The following is a 24,329-nucleotide window of genomic DNA, read 5'->3' as shown; positions in this document are numbered from 1 at the left end:
AAATTCTGGTAGAGGTGTTTAAAAAAAAGAAAAAAAAGTGCATATGCAAAAATATATACATTACATATGCAAAATATATGCAAAGTCTGTCTCTCTCCTAGAAATCATCTTTCTAAATCAATATGGCAACATCTTTATTGTATTCAATGGTATTCTGTTTTGGGGTGGGTTTACATGGGAAAACTCGCAATTTAATAATAGACCCTTTGAAGGTTTGCTTTAGCTTTAATTGGAGCTCTGAGGTTTGTCAACCCATTTGTAAGATATTTATTTAGAGGTTATCCTTAAATGGAGGTCCAATTCTGTTTCCACACCTTGGAGAGCTTATTGCTAAACACATTAGAATAGAGGAGTTTACTGCCTCTTGTTTTCCCAACAGCTGCAAGTAGAAATTACAGATGACAGTGGAAAAACGATCGAAGGTCCAGTTGGCCTAGAAGTCCTAGTTATCGATCAAAATGACAACCGACCAATCTTCAGGGAAGGTCCATATATTGGCCATGTTTTGGAGGGGTCTCCAACAGGTGAGTACCTTCATTAGTTTTATTTTTATGGACTTTATTGAATGTTCAGTCACTTTCCTGAATGCAGTAGTTTAAATCTGATTAGTTTAGCCATCTCTGCTTGTTGGATATTGTTGCTTGATTTCTATCAGATATTCCAGAGATATTCTGGTTTGTTCTTCATAAAGAAGTTGCTATAAATATCAAGACAATAGTGTCTCACATATCTTGTATACACTCTACAAGTTTAATGTTTTTCCATTTTAGATATAGACATACAGTATATGCTCATGTTTAATAAGCAGAGCTATTCAATAAGATACCATCTGGTGACAGAAGGTAAAGTGAAGGTATCTTATAGCATAGCCCCACTTGGTAAATGTGACCCATCGTCTTTAATTAATACACAGCTCCAGCAGTCATGAGCCAAATACACTTTTAATGAACTCATGTTACGTTCAGTTTTATCTCAATTCTAAGTTTCGCCAAAGGTTGGACATCTGGACCACGGAGAAGGGATTAGAGCAACAGCATTCAAACTGGGAGATAAATGTTTCAGACTGCGGGCCAGCTCTGTGTCAATTTGGGCTTAACTCGTATTATCTACATGTTCCTAAAATCTGTTAATAAGACTAAGCTCCTTTGAGCAGCGGTTAATTGTGCTTTTTTTTTAATGGTCTCTTCCATACACAGTATTGTGCATGAAAAAAATGCTGTTTTTGAAGGCCAGGCAACTAAACACCATAACGTTCCATAATTAATAAATAGTGGTAAAGGACATATTCACAGTGAATCTGCTGAATGAACAGCTTGACTTGCTGAGGAGAGTTAACACGCAGGGAAATGACGAGAAGTAACCATAGGTGGGAATGGTTACAATATAACAAAGCCAGAATGCACACAAGAAATCTGCAAAAGGGAAAAGATGCCTCGGTGCATGGTAGTTAACAAGCAGAATGTGTATTCATCACCGCATGGATGAGCAGATTTAATGATCAGTGACTCTGCAAAGTACTGTATGTTTATGTCCACGGATTCCTTGCGCCAGATTGAGGAACCATAAATAAAACCGTTATTTAAAGCCCACCAACTACGTAGCAGATGGAAGAAATCGCCTTCTGCCATCAGCAATCTAAAATAGGATGTAAGATTTTTCCTTTCTAAATTCCAAAATTATTTGTGCTCATTTTTTTCTTTTTCAATCTTTGTGGACCACGAGGAAGGATGCATAGCGTAAACTGTAATCCTTTAAGACTTGTAATGAATTACAAACTACTGGCAAGTGGAACATTAGTAATAATTAATAACAATTACTCAGACTAGTGCACATATCATTTAATTAACAATAATAATGCAAACTGTTTTCAATTGTGATATATGTTGATCCACTATGAATTAACCAGAAAATCTGAATATTGGGTTATGTCTATAGCACATTCAGGGGCAATTGTTATGAATGTGTATTGATACCGCTTTACTACAAGATAAACCCGCTATGCATTATATGCCTCTCTTGTAGTGAGTGTTGAAGGCGAGTTTTTTTTATTTTATTATAGTTTTGTGCTTGAGATCCAAATGTATAAAATCAGGAATGTCGTTATTATTTTGTGTCCATTTTATCACCTATATGGCTCGTTTGGCTGTAATCCAACACAATAAATAGTAGTCTGACCCGATCTCTACAGAAACCATTCAATTTACATTGGGCATGTAAGCAATGCCGACATCTCAATGTAAGGATTTTATCTAGTGCCGCTGTTCACAATTCTAATACTGTAGACAATGTTCTTAAGCCCCAGTTACTTTTGATAACACACACTGTTATGTAACATCTTCTCTACCATGCTTACCTGTTGCTTCACCATTTTAATGGTGCCCCAAAAGCCTACTGATGAAAGGCACAATAACAAATATTACAGATCATACTTTGTCTACTACTTATGTTAGGGGCACGGGAGGGATTCCCGGCTGTCTGGGTAATGAATACAGGAGCAACCTCAAGCGCGTCACATTGACCTCTAGCCTGCTTTAGTCAGGCGACACCGGTACTGTTGCATGGGGCCCCGCCCTCTCGGTGCCCCGCTCTCTTGCTGCCCCTCCCTCTCGGTGCCCCGTGCTCTTGCTGCCCCTCCCTCTCGGTGCCCCGCTCTCTTGCTGCCCCTCCCTCTCGGTGCCCCGCTCTCTTGCTGCCCCTCCCTCTCGGTGCCCCGTGCTCTTGCCTTAGCAAACAACTCATGATCCCAGGCATGCTATTGAAAAATATTATTGAAATCACATAAGACAAATAGCCCTGCAAAAAGATCGATTCTCTTATTGCCTAATAATATGCAATAAACACAAAGGATTTTTTTTTTTTTAAATGCTTGCAAAAGCAATAAGTACAGTACAGAAGTCTTTTTCCAACTTACTGTAGTACATTTGCCAGAAAGACATCTCAATTGAACGGGAAATGTAGATAGATATCTGTAAATAATGACTACTAATAAAAGTACTGTTAAAATGTGCTACAAATAGAATTGGCTATCATGGCCAGAGAAATATTCATAACAGGAAATTAAAAAGTGAAATATTAAAGCAAAGGTTTTGGTAGCCCGATTGCACAGTATGTATGAAAAACTATCCAATCCACATTTATGTATATTACTTTCTTTTAAAGAGAAAAGAATGGTTTCCTTCAGACTATAACCATATAATTAGCAATGTTGCTCTTTTTTTAAAAAGTGCTAATATACTGAGGTTGAGACTAAATTATAGACAATGCAAGTAGTAGTTTGCCACACTGGTTTTCTATCCATAACATTCGTATTTATTTGCACAGTATTTAATTTATAAATACTGAGGACTTTATTGTATTTTCAGTCCATAGATTTCATTATTTGAGTAACCCCTCTTGACTTTTCTTCAGACTATAGAACCTGTCACTGAGGTGGGGGCTATAAATTGAGGTTTAAATCTATTTGTGGGTGGTACACAGAGTGGGAGGCAGGAGTGTTTAGACACAACACAACTGAAAAGAATGATGACAAACCTTATATTTCTATATGTATAACTTTGAACAAAGATACACACAGGGTTACTAAACTCATGTGACTCTAATGATCAGGCCCCCCACATATCCACACAGTATTCCTAGTATCCTACTAAAGGTTACTAATGCTGCTCTTCTGATTTGATATATTACGGTAGTTCACATGCCCTGTTGATCAGACAGGGTATTTGCACAATAACACTTTTGTTGGAGCTCTTGATTCAACAACTGCTAGATGCAGGCCTGTGCTTCTTTCAGTTAATGTGAAAACATAACCTGTTGTTCCAGTGCAAGGGGAATCTCTTTCTTTCTTCTGGGCTGAGAGCACTCTGTTTCTTTCCTAATGGGCTGTCTGAATCCTGATCCGTTTCCTCTGTGTTGGGCTGTGCTCTCTGAGGCTGCGGTCCCATGTGCGTAAAAGCACCGCCCCCAATGGGGCTGGGCCCAGTACGCACCTTCCCGCTAAAGGTGCAGCTGCGCCGTACTGCCAGATTTTTTTAACTCAGTGAAATTGAGTTTAGAGCTTGCGACGGAGGCGTGGCCACGCCCCCATCCGGCGGTTCAGCCAATGAGGGTGAACCATCCGCGTGAGGTCATGACCATGCCCCTGCAAACCCCTGCCTCGCCCCCTCCCATCACAAACTCTCCCTCTCTCTCTGGACCAACGAACGAGGTGTAGCGCGGTGCACGTGCCGCCCCCTCCCCGCCGGGTGCGTGTGCTCCAGTGCTGACTGGGACCGCAGCCTGAGGTGGGTCACTGTGCTTTTCTACTGACCAGCAACTCCACCAGTCTCCACACTCCCAGGACCTGTCAGGCACTTGCAGAGTACATTTGCAAGCACACTCCACAACTCCATACAGCTCTGAGCATCACAAGATGGCTGTCCCCCCCCAGACTCAATGTTTTACACTCTCACTGACTGATCCCAGTCACGTGTCCCTTAGTGAGCATAACTGTTAAAGGGGCAATGTCCTGTATAGCATAACAGTTAAAGGGGCAATAACAGTTAAAGTGGCAATGTCCTGTGCTGCTTACAGACACAGGGGTTACTGTAGATCTGTTTAGACCTAAATTAAGAAATGCAATGCCCAAAATGGCTATTCTTGAAGAGCTGAGGTTCTTCCGAATTTTTAGTTTTTTTAAAGGGATCTTGGTGACACAATAGGGTTAAATACCTCTGCCTACAGTACCAAGAAATGTAAATTGTAACATTGGCAATGGTAGGCAGATTGTTACTACCACCATTTTGGTATTGATTCTGTCATACGCTACCAAAGATAGAAAAGCTTTGTGATGGAGAGGTTTCCAGTTTATGGGGTGTGAATGACCAAGGTTTTTAAAGTGTAGCTTCATTATGGCGGTCTATCAGAAACATATCTATCCACTGAAGTCATTGTTTTAATGCTTCTGAGCCACACCATGCCCCACGTACTTTCCCACAGAGCAGATAAAAGTCCCCTTATCCTGAGAAATGTGAGAGCCTTAATACAAAATCCAACATTTTATTGGGCAGGGTCAGTGGTGCAGAATGGGGGAACACGGCTGTGATTTTTGTCCTGACCTTTTTGGTCTATTTAATACATTGTGGAGAGGAATAACTACATATCCCCATTGTTGGTGCCACACCAACATAGTTTGCCATTAGCACCATACGGTACTTAGCGGTCATTTGTGCAATGTGTCAGATCTGTATTATCTAGCATGTGTATCTTTCTCCCCATAGCTAAACCCTCACATTACATTATACTGTACTATTTTACTGCAGATGTAGCAGGCGTTATTACACCCGGTGGCCCATTAGCCTCGCCCCTTTTTTGCACGCAGCTAATGCATTTTCAATGGCGGTTGCTTCTGCTGGCGTGCTGTGTGTATCCTGCAACAAAGCACCAATTGGAGCAATACCGGCTGCTACATTCGCATGTGCAACTGAACAATGTCGCACATTAATTAAAATGCGTAGGGGTCTCGTTTATATAATGTTCTGAAGTAAAGGCTTGTGGCTGAAATGTGTATTTTGTAGACTTTCATCCCACATGCTGTATGTGATGTCAGCAATCCATTGTATAAGTTTAACTCCTGTAATGCTAGTATCTTGCCCCCGGAACACGTTCTGCTCTTTTTTTAAGTTGTAAAAATACTTGCTTTCATAATATCTAGCACCTGTATTTACCACAGTAACGTCAGACTGCACTGGGCTCTGACCTCCCAAACACTTTATATGTCAACTGGACATATCCCCCGAACGGAGCATCTGATTGTATTAATATTAACATCCCATGTAAGGGGAGGGGGAGATCTTTTAAAGTAAATATTAAACAACAGCCAAAAACAAACAAACAGATTTAAGGCATCACTGGTAGTTATTCAAAAAGTATAGGATATAGGCAGCACTCCAGGTATAAGTTTAAATAACAAATGGTAAAGTTGGTGCAAAGTGAACAGTGGAGGGACCCTCAGCCCTTCCAAAATACAAATAGAACATCCAAGAAGGGCTCACACCCCGAAACATTGACCCCCTTGTTTTTCATCACACTTATTTCCCTTGTGTTTTTCCTCCCATTTCCCCCTTTTTCCTCCCCTTTTTCCTTTTCCCCTCCTCCCTTCCACATTTTGTTGATTGGCCACCATTTGTATATACACTTGTTCCTGTATTATGTTCCATTATCACTGTTTGTCCATTATTGATTAGTTACTATAGAACATCAATACGCCATATTGTCATCACGACAGCGTACACTGTGGTGATTCCATTTATCAATACAGATGTATTTGGCTTATCCCTTTGTGTCTATATCCTTTTTTACCATTGAGTGCTGGAAACCCAGTTGGGTGTTGTACTGGTAGTTATTGGACAGCCATCTATTTTAAAACCGTGCATTAAATGTAGTCACGAATGTACAGTAGATAAAAACAAGGTGATAAATGTTACATTGTATTACATGTGTTTGAAATGAGCACATTACGTAAAGGGCTCAGTTATGTCCTGTCCTCCAATTTCATTTTACGTAAATGTAAGCACCATGTTTGCAGATCTTATCACACTGAAACATTTTTTATCAAAACCCATAAACCACATGCTAATCGGAGAATGACCCAGTTGAGCGGAAGTGGTTCTTTTTATCTAGCACCTTGGCTAATATCCTAAGAATTCCTGTTACCTAATGCAAATGGGAGTATTTGTTTTTTTTAAGGAGTGGAGTCCTAGCAGTACCAGTACCAGCCCACTTAAAAAAATGGTTGAATAAGAAGAGCTATAATAGGCTAAATAACATGTGGCACGTAATTCCAGTACCAGCCCACTTTTTAGGAGTGGAGTCCTAACAGTACCAGTACCAGCCCACTTAAAAAAATGGTTGAATAAGAAGAGCTATAATAGGCTAAATAACATGTGGCACGTAATACACTACTCATGCTTTTCAGAGGACCAAAATCACAGGAAACTGCAAACCCAAGGAACGATGGATCATATGATATATATTTAATATGCTCTATAAAGCTGCATTGCAGCACTGGGGAAGATTTCAGTCCCATTAATATAAATCGAGCTGAATTCTCCATCACTGGGAAGAGGCTTCAGAGCATATTGAGCCGGGTCCTACATTTAGCAGAATAACACGTTTAAGGTTTTATCTGTGATACCAACAAGTAGCCAGAGTTTGATGTCTAAAGCTGCTCATTTTAAAACATTCAACTAGTAATTCCCATTCGATGCTGAAAGCAGTGAATATATTAAATTGTCAGACTTTGAAAGCTGTAAGTGGAGTGATTTAAATCAAGAACTACTAGCTTTGGTGTTCATTCTTATTGTGGGTTTTCTTTGCATGCACTGTTGGGCGTTCTTCTCCTAGGATTATTAAAGATTATCACATTTTATTAAAGCAGCGATGCCATGGAAAGCAGCCGAGTTTATATATGAAACTTGCCAAGTACAGTAGGTAGCCTCAGTAGTGTCTATATATTTAATATTTTCCCCGCGTCATTCACTAGGAGACAGAGATTAAGGGGCCTGTTCTATAAGCCTTCATTAAAAAAAAATCGCCGGGACGTTTACGCCGCCAGTTTATTTAGCGTTGCTATCACGGTATTCAGAAAGCCTCGATTACCTGTGATAGCAAATTTCCCAAAACGGGCGAGTAGCCGGCGACGTGATGATCGCCTCTCTCAAAAGGGCAAATCAGGCGATTTGTTCCAGCTGCAGAGAGACCTGCACAGAGAGAGCCGCCTCTCCCGGCGCATATCTCGCCAGCGATCAAAAGATTTTAATATAAATTTTAATACTAGTGTAGATGGGCGGGGGATGTCCGGAGCAGAACCGCGTTGATTTCAGGTCCGGGGACCCCCTGCTTCCCGAGATACAGGCCCCGTCACGGGACCGTGGGAATAAAATGCATAGGTGATACCGGCACCCCATAACGGGGCCTGTATCTCGGGAAGCAGGGGGTCCCCGGACCTCAAATCAGCAACATTCTGCTCCGGAGACCCCCTGCTCATCTACACTAGTATTACAATTCATATTAAAACAGCTTCATTACCTTTAGCGGTCAGCCGCTATGGCAATGAAGGGGTTAAACCTCAATAGCCTGTTTCTTGGGGCAGAGGGGGTGGATGAAGGGGGTAGTAGTCCCAGGGTGGGTGCTTTGGCCTGCATGGAAGGCTGCAAGAGGAGTTAACCCCTTCACTACCATAGCAGTGGTGTTATTACTCTCACCTCTGCTACCCAATGATTTGCAAAGTGTTACCACTATAACAGGGTTTGCCACTATAGCAATGAATGGGCAATATATCAATAAAAAACATGCACCAAATAAAATATATTACATTTCATTCAAAATTTAAAAAATGGCAATAAACCAATTGATTGGCACAGTGGTACACCATGCCCATATAATATGGGCAGGGTTTGCCACAATGGCAATGAATGGGCACGCTAAAAAAAACAAAGGCACAAAATAAAACACATGACATTTAAATAAAACAAGCATTTCACAATAAAGCAATTGATTGTGACTGTGGTAAACCATGCCCACAATATATGGGCATGGATTGCCACACTGACAATGAATGGGCAACCTAAAAAAACATAACACAAAATACAATACATAACAATTAAATAAAAACAAGCATTTGTAAAAAAAAATGCATTGCTTCTCAATCCATATATTTAGCTTGGGCATGGTGTACCACTGTGCTAATCAATTGATTTATTGCCATTTGTTTTATTTTGAATGAAATGTAATGTATTTTATTTGGTGCTTGTTTTTTTTATTTGTAAATTGCCCATTCATTGCTATAGTGGCAATCCATGGCCATATTATGGCCAGGGCTTATCACTGTGACAATTAATGGGTAGCGGTGGTGGTGTTAATTGCCCCAGGTTGGGTGGTTAGGTGTCATGGGTGGGTAGCAGGGGAGAAGGGCTAATCCCTTAATTACTATAGCGGTTACTAACCGCTAAATTGATTAAGGGATTAATGGCCATTAGTTTGTATTTGAGTTGTACTGTTGCTTCCCATTGAAGACAAGGATGCAGAGGACGGTGATGAGGTCAGCCTTCATCCTGGCAGGGGTAAGTAGAACTTTAATTTACTCTATGCTGGCTTGATAATGTTTTATTTTGAATGGGCAAATGAGCAATTATCCTGATCTGGATAATAGTTAGTTTGCCCTGTAGCAGGACGGCCTGTAGTTGAGGTCAGACAATAGTCCACACGTGCAGTTTCACTGTAAACCAAATGTTGTGTGGTTTTATTTCTCCACAACACAAATACACATTTGGGCACACTGTCCCTTTAAGGCAAACCAAAACTCATAAAAAGAATGCCTACTCCCTATAGTGAGATCTTGCTAAACATTCCAGGCCCTATCTATCGGGCTGGCTTGCTTTGTCCAGTTCCCAACCCCTAAACATATACCACAATAGTTTTGGAACAATATTAAAGTCCTTACTGTATCTTTGTTTGTGAATCTCTGTCCCTAGAGTTTAGGCAATCCTTCTGGATATACGCTTGCACAGGACAGCTCTGTAGTCTGAGTCAGCCACCTACTACAAGCAGTAGCCTCCTTATCAAGCTGGTTGTCAGCTGTTTCGGCTTACTTCCTGATTGTCCAAGTATTCTTACTGGGTTAACCTTCTGAGTGCTTGATTAAGGACTCAGATGTATGTTTCGCAGGCATAATTATGAGTACCTGACGTCGCCCTGTCATATGTCTATTATTGTACTGTATGTGTTTGGTGGGGGGGAGGGTTTGTTGGGGTAGAGAGGGTGAGTAGTAGGGTGACCATTCATTCCTATTGGGTTATCTTTGCTCCCATGGAGGGCATAGGGGATCACACTGGCAATAAATGGGTGTATTGGCTAGTATTGTGTTTTAATGTTTATTGTGGGTAGCGGATAGGTGAAGGTTGTGTTTGGCCCGCGGTGGGTGTTTATGCCTAACCTGTAGGTATTGGGAGGGGTTAACCCCTTCATTACCACTATGTTTCTCTCTCTCTCTCTCTCTCTCTGTTCCTCTGTTCCTCTCTCTTTATCTCTCCATTCCTCTTTATCTCTCCATTCCTCTCTTCCTCTTTCTCTTCCTCTCTCTCTTCCTCTCTCTATTCCTCTCTCTATTCCTCCTCTCTCTCTCTCTCTCTCTCTCTTCCTCTCTTCCTCTCTCCCTCTCTCCCTCTCTCCCTCTCTCCCTCTCTCCCTCTCTCTCCCTCTCTCTCTCTCTCTCTCTCTCTCTCTCTCTCTCTCTCTCTCTCTCTCTCTCTCTCTCTCTCTCTCTCTCTCTCTCTCTCTCTCTCTCTCTCTCTCTCTCTCTCTCTCTCTCTCCCTCTCTCCCTCTCTCTCCCTCTCCCCCTCTCCCTCCCTCTCCCTCTCTCTCTCCCCCTCCCTCCTTTGCAATGGGTTAATTTGTTTTCTCAAAATGTTGGTAAAACGGCTTTGAATTTCAAGCTTTCCACATAAGTCTGTAGGTTTTATTTTGTTTGCAAATTCAAACATTTGGCCAGTTTACAAAAACCTTGAAAAACACAAACAAAACTATCCAAGGATGAGTGTTTGTTAGGTTTTGGCTTGAATTTTGCTTAGATTAAAAAAAGTTTGTTTCAAAGTTTAGATTTCAAACCTGCCAATCCTTACAATATGTCGCACACTACATCTTTATGCCAGTTTGTATCTTACTGTAACTTTTTCCTGCTCATTGGGTTGGCAACATAATGCCTTGCAGGACACCACAGCTGTGAATGGATTAACATCACATTTGTAATCATGAACACAGTCCAGATTGTATCCAGTAAGAAGCACTGAAATCAATAGAAACTCCAAAGGTGACGAGAGACATGACATAAAAAAAAATGAGTAATACATGAACTAGAAAATAGTCAGACGCCATCAATATTAAAGCATTGATATTAACAAGCAGGGAACGGGGTAAGCCTGTATTGTCCAGTAGTTGTACAAATATGGCAGACAAGTTAAATGTCACACACTAAAACACAATGCTACAGCTGTATCATTGTGACAATCTGCCATTATATCCAACATTGTATTCTTCTTGCATTTCAGCAGCACTCGGATTAGTTGCTGAAGTATTTCTAATCTCTGTTTAGCAAAATAGAAAAAAAGATGCTCTCCGAGCCCTCTAGCCTTTAAACTATTAAATATCTTCAATGAATGTCACTTTGAATTACATCTCCCCTTCTTCTTTATACATATATACATTTTAATTTTGTTTAGTTATTTTTGGGCAAATGTAACTCCATCCTAATTATCCTTAGGACACAAATCTTCCCCATTCCCCAGCTGTACCCAATAGGTGAAGACACATCTGATTAGCTCCAGGCTCTCCCATTACACCATCTGAGCCATATTGCTGCTTCATTCTTGTTCCTGTTTTCTGCGGAAAAGGTAGTTAGAGTCAAGCTGGCTGTTCGTTTCCATCTCTTCGTTTGCAAATGTTTTCTGCATCACTGGCAAATGAAAGTATTCTGTGTGCAGGGGTTTCTCTGTATGTCTCTCTCACGGTTACCACATGATATCATACACCTGGTGCATCAAACTCTGCTTGAAATATTTTCTCTGTGTCCACTGACATTTTCTTGGCTCACACAGGTGCAAATCATCTTTTTTTTTTTTACATATTCCATATAAACATCTAATATTTAAAGAACTAATTTGCCAGAAACAAACACTTGCAATCAATGTCTACTCCTACCTGACACCCCATGATCACAGAGTATGAGTTGGTGGATTCTGGGTAATGGAGCACAGAGGCTGAGATGTATTAATCAACGCAAAGAAAGATGCATTTGTGCCCTCGGTTGCACCTTATGTAAGAAGCTTGTTTTGTGGCGTTTCCTACATCTGGAGCAGATTTTTGTGCAGAGGTTAAAGTTACTTCAGACCTGTCTGATTTTGTAATACGGTATATATCTCATTATAATATGTGCACCACGAAACTCCCCAAATTGCAAACTGGTGCATCCGGGGCAAAGCAGCATCAGAAGCAGTGTGGCGGAAGAGGAGGCAGCAGCACGGCTGGAGCCCACCCAGGGGGTGATTACGGAATTTGGTCCTGACCTTCGGTTGGTCCTAATTCCAGTCTTAGGACCACTTGGGTGAGCTCTAGCCATGCTGCTATCTCCTCCACCGCAGAGCTGCTGCCTCTGCCGCCACGCTGCCTCTGATGCTGCCTCTATAGCTCGCTCCGCAGGTAGGGAGTGAGGGAGAAGGGGGAGTGAGGGAGAAGGTGAGTGAATGATGGAGGAGAGAAGGGGGAGTGAGGTGAGGGAGTGAGTGAGGCAGAAGGGGTGAGAGAGAGGGGAGAATGAAAAGAGAAGGAGGACAGAGAGTGAGGTGGAAGGGGAGATGCAGGTGGGTAGAAGCTGGTGAGGAGTGGAGCTTTTGTAATCTTTGCGGGCCCTAGAATTAATGTAGATTCTACATTAAGTATGTGGCCCCCAAAGCTTGTCAAGTGGCCCTTCAGCCAAAATAATTGCCCACCCCTGCTTTAGAGGCTATTTAGTATTTGTAGGTTTCTGTAGGAGCTCAAATGCTTGGTCCCATACGTTTGTTCATACAGAGGTAACCACAAAAGGGGAATATAAATGACTAAAGTACAATTCTCAATTTCCGATTTCACATGTATTGGCACAATAATTCCCTAGAGATATCAAGTGAGAATGTCATAACTTCTCCTTCTCCTAGGGATAACCCATAAAAAATGTGTACTCACGGTGTTCCCCTGTGGGTCCTCAGGCGTGCACCCGTGTCCAAAGTCCAAAGGTATCCAATATGTAGTGTGTGGCGCATAGCAGCAAAGAACAGGTCGTGTGGCAATGAAAGAATAAATTTATTGAGGCTGCATTAAAAAACGGTGGACGGTGCAACACTCCTACGCGTTTTGTGCTGTGAGGCACTTTATCAAGGGATAAAGTGATAGTGCCTCACAGCACGAAACGCGTAGGAGTGTTGTACCCTCCACCGTTTTTTAATGCAGCCTCAATAAATTTATTCTTTCATTGCCACACGACCTGTTCTTTGCTGCTGTGCGCCACACACTACATATTGGATACCTTTAGAGGCTATTTCGTCTGTCTTCTGATGGAAAATGACCTTGGTTGCTACAGAAAGTGTTTTCTCCCTCCTTTTGGTGCACCACAAGCTACTTACGTTTAGAAAAATTGTCACGGCTAAATTAACTAAAGTATTTGAAACCAAAGCATTAAAAAGAGTTTCATGAAAAAAATACTTTGATTTCTTCAGTGCCTGCAGAAATGTCTCTTTGCTGTATAACTCTGGACTGTGCCTTTGGCTTTCGGACCTGCTGAACTTTAAGCAGAATTCCCAGTACACACCTGTGTATTTTCTTATTGTGTCTCACTGACAAAACAAGGGAAGGAATTTTCACAGCACGCAAGACCCCTGGGAAACATTAGCTGAGAGCTGTTTCAAAAGTGATGGTTAGAGCTACTGTATTTGACATGATGTACATACAGCATGCCACCTTTCTTCAACAACATACACTAGAAACGTCCCTTATTTCTTTATTGTAACTTTTTTGCTACAAGAGAGACCAGCAAAGCATTGCAAAGCGTAGCTTGCATCTCTCTCAGTAAAGAGATTAAATATTGCTCTATGCAGAATCTTGCAAAGGTTAATGGTGTTTATTAGCAATTGGTTATCCTACAATTTGTGATTTGTACATAAAATTAACAGCAATACAGCAAACCCTGCTAGTACCTGAGAACTATATAAGACATGGCCCTACCCAAAGGTCATAGATATGGGCAAACAACATTTTCTCTGCAGTCCAAAAGCAGTAGTACCCCTACCGTGCCTTAGCCTAGGAATATTCACACTGACATTGAACCTAAGGGCATACTGTATGATACACAAGGATTGGACCTAAGGGCATATGGTACACAAGGATCGGACATTTGACCTAAGGGCATATGATACACAAGGATTGGACCTAAGTGCATATGGTACACAAGGATTGGACCGATGGGAATATGGTATACACAAGGATCGGACATTTGACCTAAGGGCATATGGAACACAAGGATTGTAACTAACGGAATATGGTACACAAGGATCGGACATTGGACCAAAGGGCATATAGTATATAAGGATCGAACATTGGACCTATGGGCATACCTAACACAAGGATTGAACCTAAGGGAATATGGATCACAAGGATCGGACATTAGACCTAAGGGCAAGTGAAACACAAGGATCGGCCATTGGAAACTAAGGGCATATGGTACACAAGGATCCGAGATTGCACCTAAGGAAATATGGTACTTAAGGATCGGAGATTGGACCTAAGGGCATGTGAAACACAACAATTGGCGATTGGATATAAGGGCATATGGTACACAAGGATCGGACATTGGACCTAAGGGCATATGGTCCACAAGGATTGGACATTGGATCTAAGGGCATATGGTACATAAGGTTCGGACATTGGACCTAAGGACATGCAGTACACAAGGACAAATGTGAAAAGAAAAATCAAGCGCAAATAATATCACAACAGATCAAAGGTAACACAGATGATATACTATCCTTAACGAGTGTAGCTCCTGACGTAGAATTCAAACCAAATTCAATCAGCAAACGAAGGAGAAACAGGTGCGCAAATCACATCAGGACATGTAAAAGAGAGCAAAAACACAAAATAGTGCAATATTGATATCAGTGACCACTAAAGCAGCCCTTGTTGATGACATCGAGTGGACAACTTTAATCAGCCCAGTACCTGCTGTGACGGCCGTGGAGCAGATGCTGTTGCTGTGAATATTTTGTCTGACCCTATGACCCAGTGTGGTCTGAATGCTCTCAAACAAAGGCACTTATGTAAATGGAATACTTTGTGTTTTTAACATTAAAAACAGTACTATACTATTTTGCTTTTCCCCTGTTTTGTATATGGAATTTCCCCCTCTCTATGTGGATCTGGAGTACCTTTCTGGAGACATAAGTTGGTAACTTTAAATAACCACAACGCTTTCATTTCACGTTAAACACATGAGTGCAAATTTTATAGAACTTCCAGCATTGAAGCTAATTTGCTGAAGTAGACAATAGTACACAAGGACAGCCACTACCTGCACTAGGTTTTCAGAAAGATACGTTTCTCTCTGATTGCTCCATTTCCCTCTTTCCTCTCTGATCATATAATTTTCTCTCTGTTCTCCTTTTTCAGACAGCTGTCTTTTGCTGTCTGACTTGTCAGAGAATTACCTGTTGCTGAGTTATTAATTTGCCTTTTTTGGCACATTAAGGACTTTCTCTACCACACGTGGGAACCAGACTAAAGAAGGGGGTTATTCTCCCCGAAACATTGCCCCCCTTGTTTGCTATATTTCTCTCTCTTCCCCTTTTTCTCCCCCTTGTTTTTTACAACTGTTCAACTACTATACAGCCGCGTGGATTCTTTCCTCGCCTGGGACCTCCTGTACCTGGTGTCTATCACCTAAGGATAGAATAAGTATCCTTACTTATATTGTGCAATTTAGGATATAGGAACATCATTGTTATTCCGAGACCATTGTAGTTATTTTATCTAGCATTGTATACTGGTTTGTTTCTATATACAGTATCTTCACATTGAGAGTGTGGCTTTGTCTTGCATTAGATATCCGATTCTGGTGTTACCAATTCTTTCTCATTGCTACCCTTGCTCATGTGTGCATTTCTGTCTGATACAGAACGCATGTTGCGTACATTTATTTGCATTATTTATAACAGTAAAATTTAGATTCTGACGTATTCTTGTTACTCTTTTTTTATATATGTTGAGTGCTGGGAATATCCCTTGTTTTTGTTTATGGGAATTAGGGTTCCCTTTATTGCTCCTGTTGCAGCATCCTTCACATACAACTGCTGTTGTTCGGTTAGGAGTGTTGTTTAATCGCTATACATTTTTGTAAGGGTGTATGGTACACAAGGGCGCCACAGTCTGACCTGGAAGTCTTTCTTACTTCCGGTGTCTGCTGCTAGTGCATGCTTCTCCCCAGCCATCCTGCTCTGCCTCTGTAACAGCAGCTAATTCCTCTGCCGGCTTATCCTTTAACACCGGGGGCTCGACCGCCGCCACATACCATCTCTCCCCGCCTGTCCCTATTATCACCTGCAGGTAAGCATGGAGGAGGGAGAAGTATATGTTTATAGTTATCCTATCCACTCTTTTCTAATGTCCACAAATCTAAATTAGCCAGCCTCTCCTCATAAGTCAAATTTTCCATCTCCTTTATTAATGTGATACCACTTCTCTGCACTTTTTCTAGTTCCATAATGTATTTTTTTTTGGAGTGGTGCCCAAAACTGTACTCCATATTTAAGATGTGGTCTTACTAATGCTTTATAGGGGGGCATCATTATGTTTAATACAAGATAAGGTCTTGTTTACCTTTGCAGCTACTGCATGACTTTGGGCACTATTGCTAAGCCTGCTGTCTACAAGCACTCCTAAATCCTTCTCTATCAAGGATTCCCCTAATTTTGCCCCATTTAATTTGTAAATTGCCCGTTTATTCTTGTTTCCCAAATGCATAACCTTACCTTGGTCTGTATTAAACCTCATCTGCCATTTTTACCTGCCCAAGTTTCCAGTCTCTCCAAGTCCTCCTGTAGAGAAATTACATCCTGCTCTGATTCTCTTACCTTACACAATTTAGTGTCATCAGCAAAGATGGAGACTTTGCTCTCTCTGCCAACCTCAAGGTCATTAATAAGCAAGTTAAAAAGCAGGGGTCCCAGTACTGATCCCTGAGGTACTCCACTCACAACTTTAGCCCAACCTGAAAAAGTTCAATTTATGACAACCCTCTGTTGTCTATCCTTCAACCAGTTTTCAATCCAGGTGCATATATTTTTACAAAGTCCAATTAGCTTTATTTTGTACACTAATCTCTTGTGTGGAACCCTATCAAAAGCCTTTGCAAAATCTAAGTAGACCACATCAACTGCATTACCCTGGTCTGAATTCCTACTTACCACCTCAAAGAAACTAATAAGGTTAGTGATTGCAAAAATTGTTTTATGGTTGCAGGGGTTTATTGTTATAAAGGGTAGAGATGTTCCGCTTTAACCATGTCAGTGCTGCAAGACCCTTCGGAAATAAGTGAGTATGCAAAAAAAACAATACAAAAACAGAATTTGGATGCCATTCCTTATTTCCTTGCAGCTTCATGAGCATTCTTATCATGTAAACATTTCAAATGATGACCGCAAATGATTGGCCGCAGACACACGCGGAATTAGGGGGACCTCTGCATATCGACTCTTTTGTTTATCTGACAATGGACATTAATAACGCGGATGAGTACTGCAGGTGGCAGTTTTAGCTGGAAATGCATCTTGAGAAAAACCTCATTGTCTTTTCATTAACCTGCACAAACAATTAAGAAATATCAAAGGCAATGATAGAGCTTTGTTGTTTTTCTAAAAAAAAGAAAAGAAAAAAATACATTTACACACGATGAGAAAAATGAAACCTTTGTTTTGGTTTCATCAACACAAGAACTCCGATTCTTCAGCTTCTGTAGTATATGTACAGTATACAGCTCACTTGATGGAAATAGCCCACTTAAAGGAATGTAAAGTGGAATCTGCTGCTAAACCGCCCCCTGCTTTACTTACAAATTGGAGGCAGCTTTTAAGATAATAGAGCTTGTACTTAATAGGAATTGCAACAGAAAAAACATGAGATACGGGTTGCAAATAAATGTATGCAACTTTCATAAGGGGGAATCTATCAACGAGAACAAACTGACGCCTACAGCTGCTGTGACCTGTCCCACGCTGTATCTCATTATAGGAAAAGGTGCAGGCTAGCGACTGGACAGGAGATAAATCGTCTGTCTGCCAGGGGGACTTGCCATCTATTCTAGAGCAATACAAAAAAAAAACACTTTTATTTCCAGTGAAGGGTTTCAGTAATTAGGGAGTAGCCCCCTAGCACCTCGCACTACTATATATTTCAAAATACTGTACATATTTTCTGTCGATGTAGCCGTGCAATAATGCTTTCATGGTTTATGCGGGGTTCTTTTCTTTGAGGATACGATGTAGCACCCAGGAAATTCCTGTTTGTACATTTAGGCATTTGTTACAGTAAATGGCTGCAGTTTCCCCTTGTAGAAATACTAGAAATGAGGCCTGTGATCAAATTTATTATTATTATAGCATGTTCTTGTATAGCGCAGCGCATTACAGAGACATTATGCAGGCACAGGTCCCTGCCCCGTAGAGCTTACAATCTATGTTTTTGGTGCCTGAGGCACAGGGAGATAAAGTGACGTGCCCAAGGTCACAAGGAGCCGACACCGGGAATTGAACCAGGCCCCCCTGCAGCAATCTCAGTGTCAGTCAGTGTCTTTACTCACTGAGCCGCGCCTTCTCCAAATCCGTATTCTGTTGCTCCAATAAGATCAGGAACTCAGAGTATTACAATTTAGGGGTAAATTCAACATACATGTGGCGTCTGTTTGGTCCGTTCATGGCAGAAAATCCTACCGAGGAAGATTTTCACCTGAAAATGGCCACTGCGGCAGATGTACAATTAGCCCCTGAGTAAGCTCAGGTGAATTTCTAGATGCCGATTGTGGGAGTCTCTGAGTAGATATTCCAATACAATTCAGAGGCTCCCTTTGGCCGCGCTCATTGGAGAAGTGTACGTTTATGCCACAGAAGTCATCAATGATCAAAATACATAAATATATTTATTGAATAATTGTAAATCTGTCTTATTGTTTACTATAGAGCAGGGGGGGGCGCAAACTGGGGGGCATTTTCTAGGTGGAGGGGACGCGGCGGTTACAGAGGCCCCGCACTCTTCCCCAAGGCATTTAAATTAAATGGCGGAGGAGGCGTGAGGCCTCTGTAACTCACTTACTTGCTCTCAGCCAGCTCTTCGGGGGCCGCATCTCCATGGTAACGCGGCGTCAATTGACGCTGCGGGGTCGTGTGACGTGATGCATCGCCATGGCAATGCGCGCCATTTGACACCGGGTCCTAGGAGAGGGGGCGCAGCACAGAAACTTTGCGCACCCCTGCTATAGAGGATATAATCGGCACGTCAATGACCCCCTTATTTTCTCCCTTAAGGGAGGCATTGCCAAACTACTGTACCTCGCGAAACCTTTGTGTAATTGTGCAGGTTTTGGGCATTCACGGCTGGCATAAGTATTGTGAACATGTGTAACACCCCCAACATTCAACAACAAACCGAAAATAGCCTCTTGACACCAACTTTCATAAAAATATTGGGGGGAAAAGTTGGTGAATATTGGTAAATGTTTGAAATTGAAAAGCACACATGATTAGACCTTTTGAATGTAAAATAGCCGTCACTAGAATTTCTTAAGAAAATTGAAGGACCTTTCACATTTGAATCAGGACAAATTCCTGTATCTCTGGCCATGATGAGTTCATACAGATGTAATGGTGTTTCCCCCACCCGGTGGGAGATTTTGCCATTACTACGTATGTGGTGCATGATACCTGCTGGTAACAAGAGGGCTGAGCCATCCGCCGGTGGTAGTGGGGGCACAGGACTAGGCTTCTTGGGTTCATACCCTACATATTCTTTAGCAGTGCAGTGCCTCCATCTGCCGTAGGCTCCAGGGAACTGAAGACGATCTCCAACGGTAGAACGATTACCTCTCCCCCCAGTAAAGTCACACACCAGGCAGGAGGTATAACAACAGGAATGGTTTATTATCCTCATTGTACAGCACAGTAACAAGGCAGAGTTCTGCCCGATGCAGTCTCTCAGCTACCACTGAAGGATGGTCCCTGGACCTTCACTACAGGCCAAGGGCACCTGCAGCAATCCCAGCTCTTCCCTGTCTCCCTAGCAGAGGCAGAGATATGGTACACACTCACTCTCCCTCGGAGTGAAGAGGACCAGAGAAGGCCCAATAGTCAGGCTCTTGGCTGAAACCCCATATAAACTACTGCCAACCTGATTGTACCAGGGCTTACTGCCAGTACAAGGCAGAATAGTAGCCATCAGGTGACCTGGCTACACTGATATATAGCCTGACTCAGTGTTCCTAGAGTTTAACCTGCTAGAGGGCAGTGTTCTGTTGTTGTTGGGCAGACACAGAAGTTACACAGATATATAGCCCGACTCCGTGTTCCTAGAGTTGTGCCTACACACCACAGATGTACAGTAGCGCAGCTCTGGGAACATTGAGATTCGCTACATATGTAGCATTGTTGGTTTTCTACGAGTCATATTTACCAAATGGTGCTAAGCTTTTAGGTACTATGTTGCCTGGTCAAGTGAATGGGCCATTAATGTCTTAATGCTTCACATAGCATTAATAAATCTGACCCTGACTGGAATCAGAGACTGAAAATATGGACTAGACTGAAATCGCCTGATAACTATTGGGATCAATAAAAGCCATTGACTTGAATTGAATGAACCCCCAGTGCAGTTGACTGGGCTGCAAGGACGTATGCATATATTAGTGATAATTGCAATCATTAATTTAGTGAGGGAAGTCAAACAAAATATGCAGATTTAGTTGCAAGTACCATATGCTTTGACCAATATGCAAATATATTTTACCTCTGAGGATTTAGAAGATACAAGTTCAAGATAAGATCAGTGGGATATTGGACTAGTCATTTTTTTCCCCTGTGCTCCACGTAAGCAAATTAAATGGTAAGATTTTCACAGTGGGGATACGCGGTGTATATTTTATTCTGCAGTGCTTTGGCATTAAATAAAAATTAGAAACTGAGGGAACAGCAGTTTTATGTGAGAACATCTTAAAATCTGTGTGTTAACTGGGGAACAGAGCAGTTACACAATAAATATGCAGTAACTCGTACACAGGCTGATCCGGCATCGGTTTAGAATATGCCACAAAGCCGAAAGCCTCAACACCCATCATCGCCCATACTTTTTTTTTATTATGAATCCAAATAACACATTTCACAGCCAAATCCTCCAGCAGTTTTAATGATAAATAAAAAAAGATTTGTGTAAATTCTTTATTTTCATTGCTTTTACATTCAGTTGTCAAACAGTATTTCTTGTACATATATCTTTTGTGTGTTTTCAATAATGAACTGGACATATTTTTCACGTTTCCTGCTTACATTATTTTGCTTGGGTATTTTAAACTTGACAGATACATTTTGATGTGAAATTACTTAATTATCCATTCCAAACCACCAGACTTTGCTTGATTCACTGTCCTCCCATTCTGCTAGTTGTAATAAGGTTCGTGGAAACTGTCTTTTCCTACTTGTCACTTCTCCCAGTAAAGAGGCGATTCCATTTTTGGATGTCGCCGTGATCCCCTAGGTGCAAGCCTGTGATATCTTAGGCCTCGTCCATAGTTGTTGCTTGCTGGCGGAGGCGCGCTTCCGCTCAGCACTGAGCCCCTACAGCCGCAATTAGAGCAGCTTTAGTTGAGGCTCGCCTACGCTTCCACAAGCGCGCAGAAGCGTAGGTCTTAGGGAAATTTAACATTTCCCCGCTTGCCGGAGCGCAGGGCCGGTCACGTGAACGGTTCGCCCAATGAGGGCGAACCAGCTCCGTGACGTCACTGGCCCGCCCCCGGCCCGCCTCCTGACTATGCGCAGGGAAAGCACCCGCAAGGCCAGGGAAAGCACCCGCTTTCCCTGTGCCTCAGCGCGCCTCAGCACACCAGCAGGTAACATGGCCGAGGCCTCAGAAAGGAAAACATTTTTTTAAACTTATTTTTGTAGCTACTGGGATCTTTACTCGGTTGCGCTGTAGAGTTTAATAATGCTCCATTCTCGCCAAGACATTAACCCCTTTACTGCCAAGTGTATGCAACGCATTGCTTTGCGGTTATTGCAAGTATCTCTAGCACTGAAGGGGTTAGGGCAGAGATGGCGAAATCTTTTTGCGGTTTTGGATCGGCCGGTTCTTTTGGTTTGTGCATCAGTCTCAAAAAGGTCAATCTGCCGTTTTTGTATTTATTTTTTCAAAGACAGAGAGCAATAAGAAATCCACTGCTAGTGTCTCCAGTGGCATATATAGAGGTATATATGTCCCCTCAAATGTCACTCCAAATAAATTAGGGAGACATGCCTGTGCTGAAAAGGAGCCCACCTAAGGTGCCTGGCTGGGAGATATGCTAATGCTATGCAAACTATATTAAAATGTGTCCCATCCCACACTTCCTAAAAGGATTTCCATATCAACTATATAGGGTTGATAATTCTAAGGCACCAACCTAATGACTGGAACGGCGTACGACCCAACTCACAACCACTGCATTTCTAGGCCGCAGCTTTAGCAGTGTGAGCTAAACCAGCTGATGAGAATAATCACTATCACATCCTACGTTTGAGCTACTAACTGCTCACACATAGTTAATCTAGTGTAGCCCCTGCTACAACTGTATGCATGCTGTGGAGGATCAGAGCACACAGTAATGCTGCAGGACTACAACTCCCAGAAGCTGCTGCTGATATAGGATCACATGACACATTACAGCCAACCAGTACAGAGCTCCTCCTATCGTGTGGTGAGTAATGAAAAACACTGTCCCATGATCTGCCTGGCAACAGGAGATAGAGAATATGTGATTGGATGGGAGGAAGAACAGATGGAATGTCGGAGCAGTCAGTCAGTTCAAAAAGAGAGAAAAAAGTCCAACTGCCATTTCTGAGACAGAGAGACAGCTACTGACAGACTGAGACCAGGCATGGATATAGGGAGTGCCACACTGAGAGGAACATGGGGAGAGAGCCCTGGGGAAATAGTGAGAGCTGCAGAAACACATCTCTTACACACAAAGCAAATAATGTCAAAGGGAGAAGAGTACACAGTGAAGAGAGCACAACAGACAGCCAGGAGGCCTTTCCTGCAACGTGAGTATTCCTTCCCTATTAAAGACACCTCACAAGATGTGTCACCCTTAACAGACCTGCAACACCACTACACGCCATTATGAGAACCGAGCTCCAACGCAGAGCTTGCAAATAAAATTAGCCTAAGGTCTTCTACATTGGAAGTTGCTGGGACTAAACAGATTGGGTGCTTGGTCAATAGAGCAGTGTCCTAGTTTATTATGCACTGTATATACAGTATATAGTGTGTATTAATATTTTTTCTTTACGAGTGAGCTCTGTCGGGTTACGTTTGCCCCGGGAGTCAGGGCTCATACAGTAAAGTTTATATATATATATATATATATATATATATATATATAATATATACCCAACTCTCACCTGCTTTTGTTCTAGGGGTCCAATTATGGTGTTTTAAGGGAGGAAGGACAGGCCCCACCCTGACACATACCGGGAAATAAGAGGGGTTATACTAGCTATTAGCGTATCTCACAGGTATCTCCGGTGTGCTCCACAAGGGACATTAAACTGCCACCCAGGAAGTGGAAGTAGTCTGCTTTTAAAGGAAGCCGGGTAAGGGACCTACTGCAGATACGGGCCCTCATGTGGTGCTACATTATGGATATCCACAAAGGTAGCTACGGTATAACAGAACAGGGACAAAAATATTCACTGTGCCATCTGCCAGAGCGCCAGACACATACAGTACTGATTTGAAATACTTTATTTTTAAATAAATAAAACTCTACAAACCATCCGAATTGTATGCAATTACAGATTTGAATGAATCTGCTCATCTTTTTTTAGCACCCAATCCACAGACGGATTTCAGGGCGGGGGGACGGATGTGGTCTAAACAATCCGCGGAACTCCGGTAAATGGATCTGGACTGCGTCGCCAAACTCTAGATACGATTATATGGTGATAGTTCTATTCATTTAAGTATATTTCAGGAAACGGTGTTCTTCACAAATTTGCAGTATTTTTGTTCCACGGGGCAGCAAGTTACAGTCAAAAAGCATCAAGTTTAAACCCCAAATGAAGAGAGAGAAAAAACAAGTGTCACGTGCTTTAATCTTCCCCAGAACGAATGCACAGATACAGATGGATAATTCAGCTGATCTGTTTCTAATTGGTTGTGCAATACATAATTAAGTACCATGTTAAAGAAACGGCAAATTGTAATGCCCGTGTAAGTCATTTGTAATTGAGTCCTTAATGTCACTTGAAGGGCCAGCCTTAGCATTGCTGCAGAGCTCCATGCTTTGAAGACCTTGTATCATGAATGGGGAAATAATGTCAGCTACAGTATACACTAGACTTAGGCTACCCCTTGTGTTTGAACATATACTGTATACTGTACTTGCTGCTCACTCCACAATACTGAGAGGTGAAACTCCACAAGCTTTGAGAATTGCTTAGCAGCGTGATTATAAAGCAATCTTTAATGATACATCCGT

The 24,329-nt window shown here is 42.0% G+C and overlaps 1 protein-coding gene across 3 annotated transcripts in view; it reads left to right on the top strand.

The window, feature by feature from the left end:
* The window catches only part of CDH13 (cadherin 13), a 423,340-nt gene that overhangs the window by 231,978 nt on the left and 167,033 nt on the right, over positions 1–24,329 (top strand). For 2 of the 3 annotated variants that reach the window (XM_075576708.1, XM_075576710.1), the window contains exon 6: positions 380–524. In XM_075576708.1, the coding sequence (XP_075432823.1) occupies positions 380–524 (145 nt within the window). Of the gene's footprint in view, positions 1–379; positions 525–22,670; positions 22,891–24,329 lie in introns of those variants that run through there. The other variant, XM_075576709.1, reaches the window with a different exon arrangement.

This window comes from Ascaphus truei, chromosome 19 (genome assembly GCF_040206685.1).
Source record: "Ascaphus truei isolate aAscTru1 chromosome 19, aAscTru1.hap1, whole genome shotgun sequence".
NCBI classification, from domain to species: Eukaryota; Metazoa; Chordata; class Amphibia; order Anura; family Ascaphidae; genus Ascaphus; species Ascaphus truei.
This window is presented reverse-complemented; position numbering and strand designations above follow the sequence as displayed.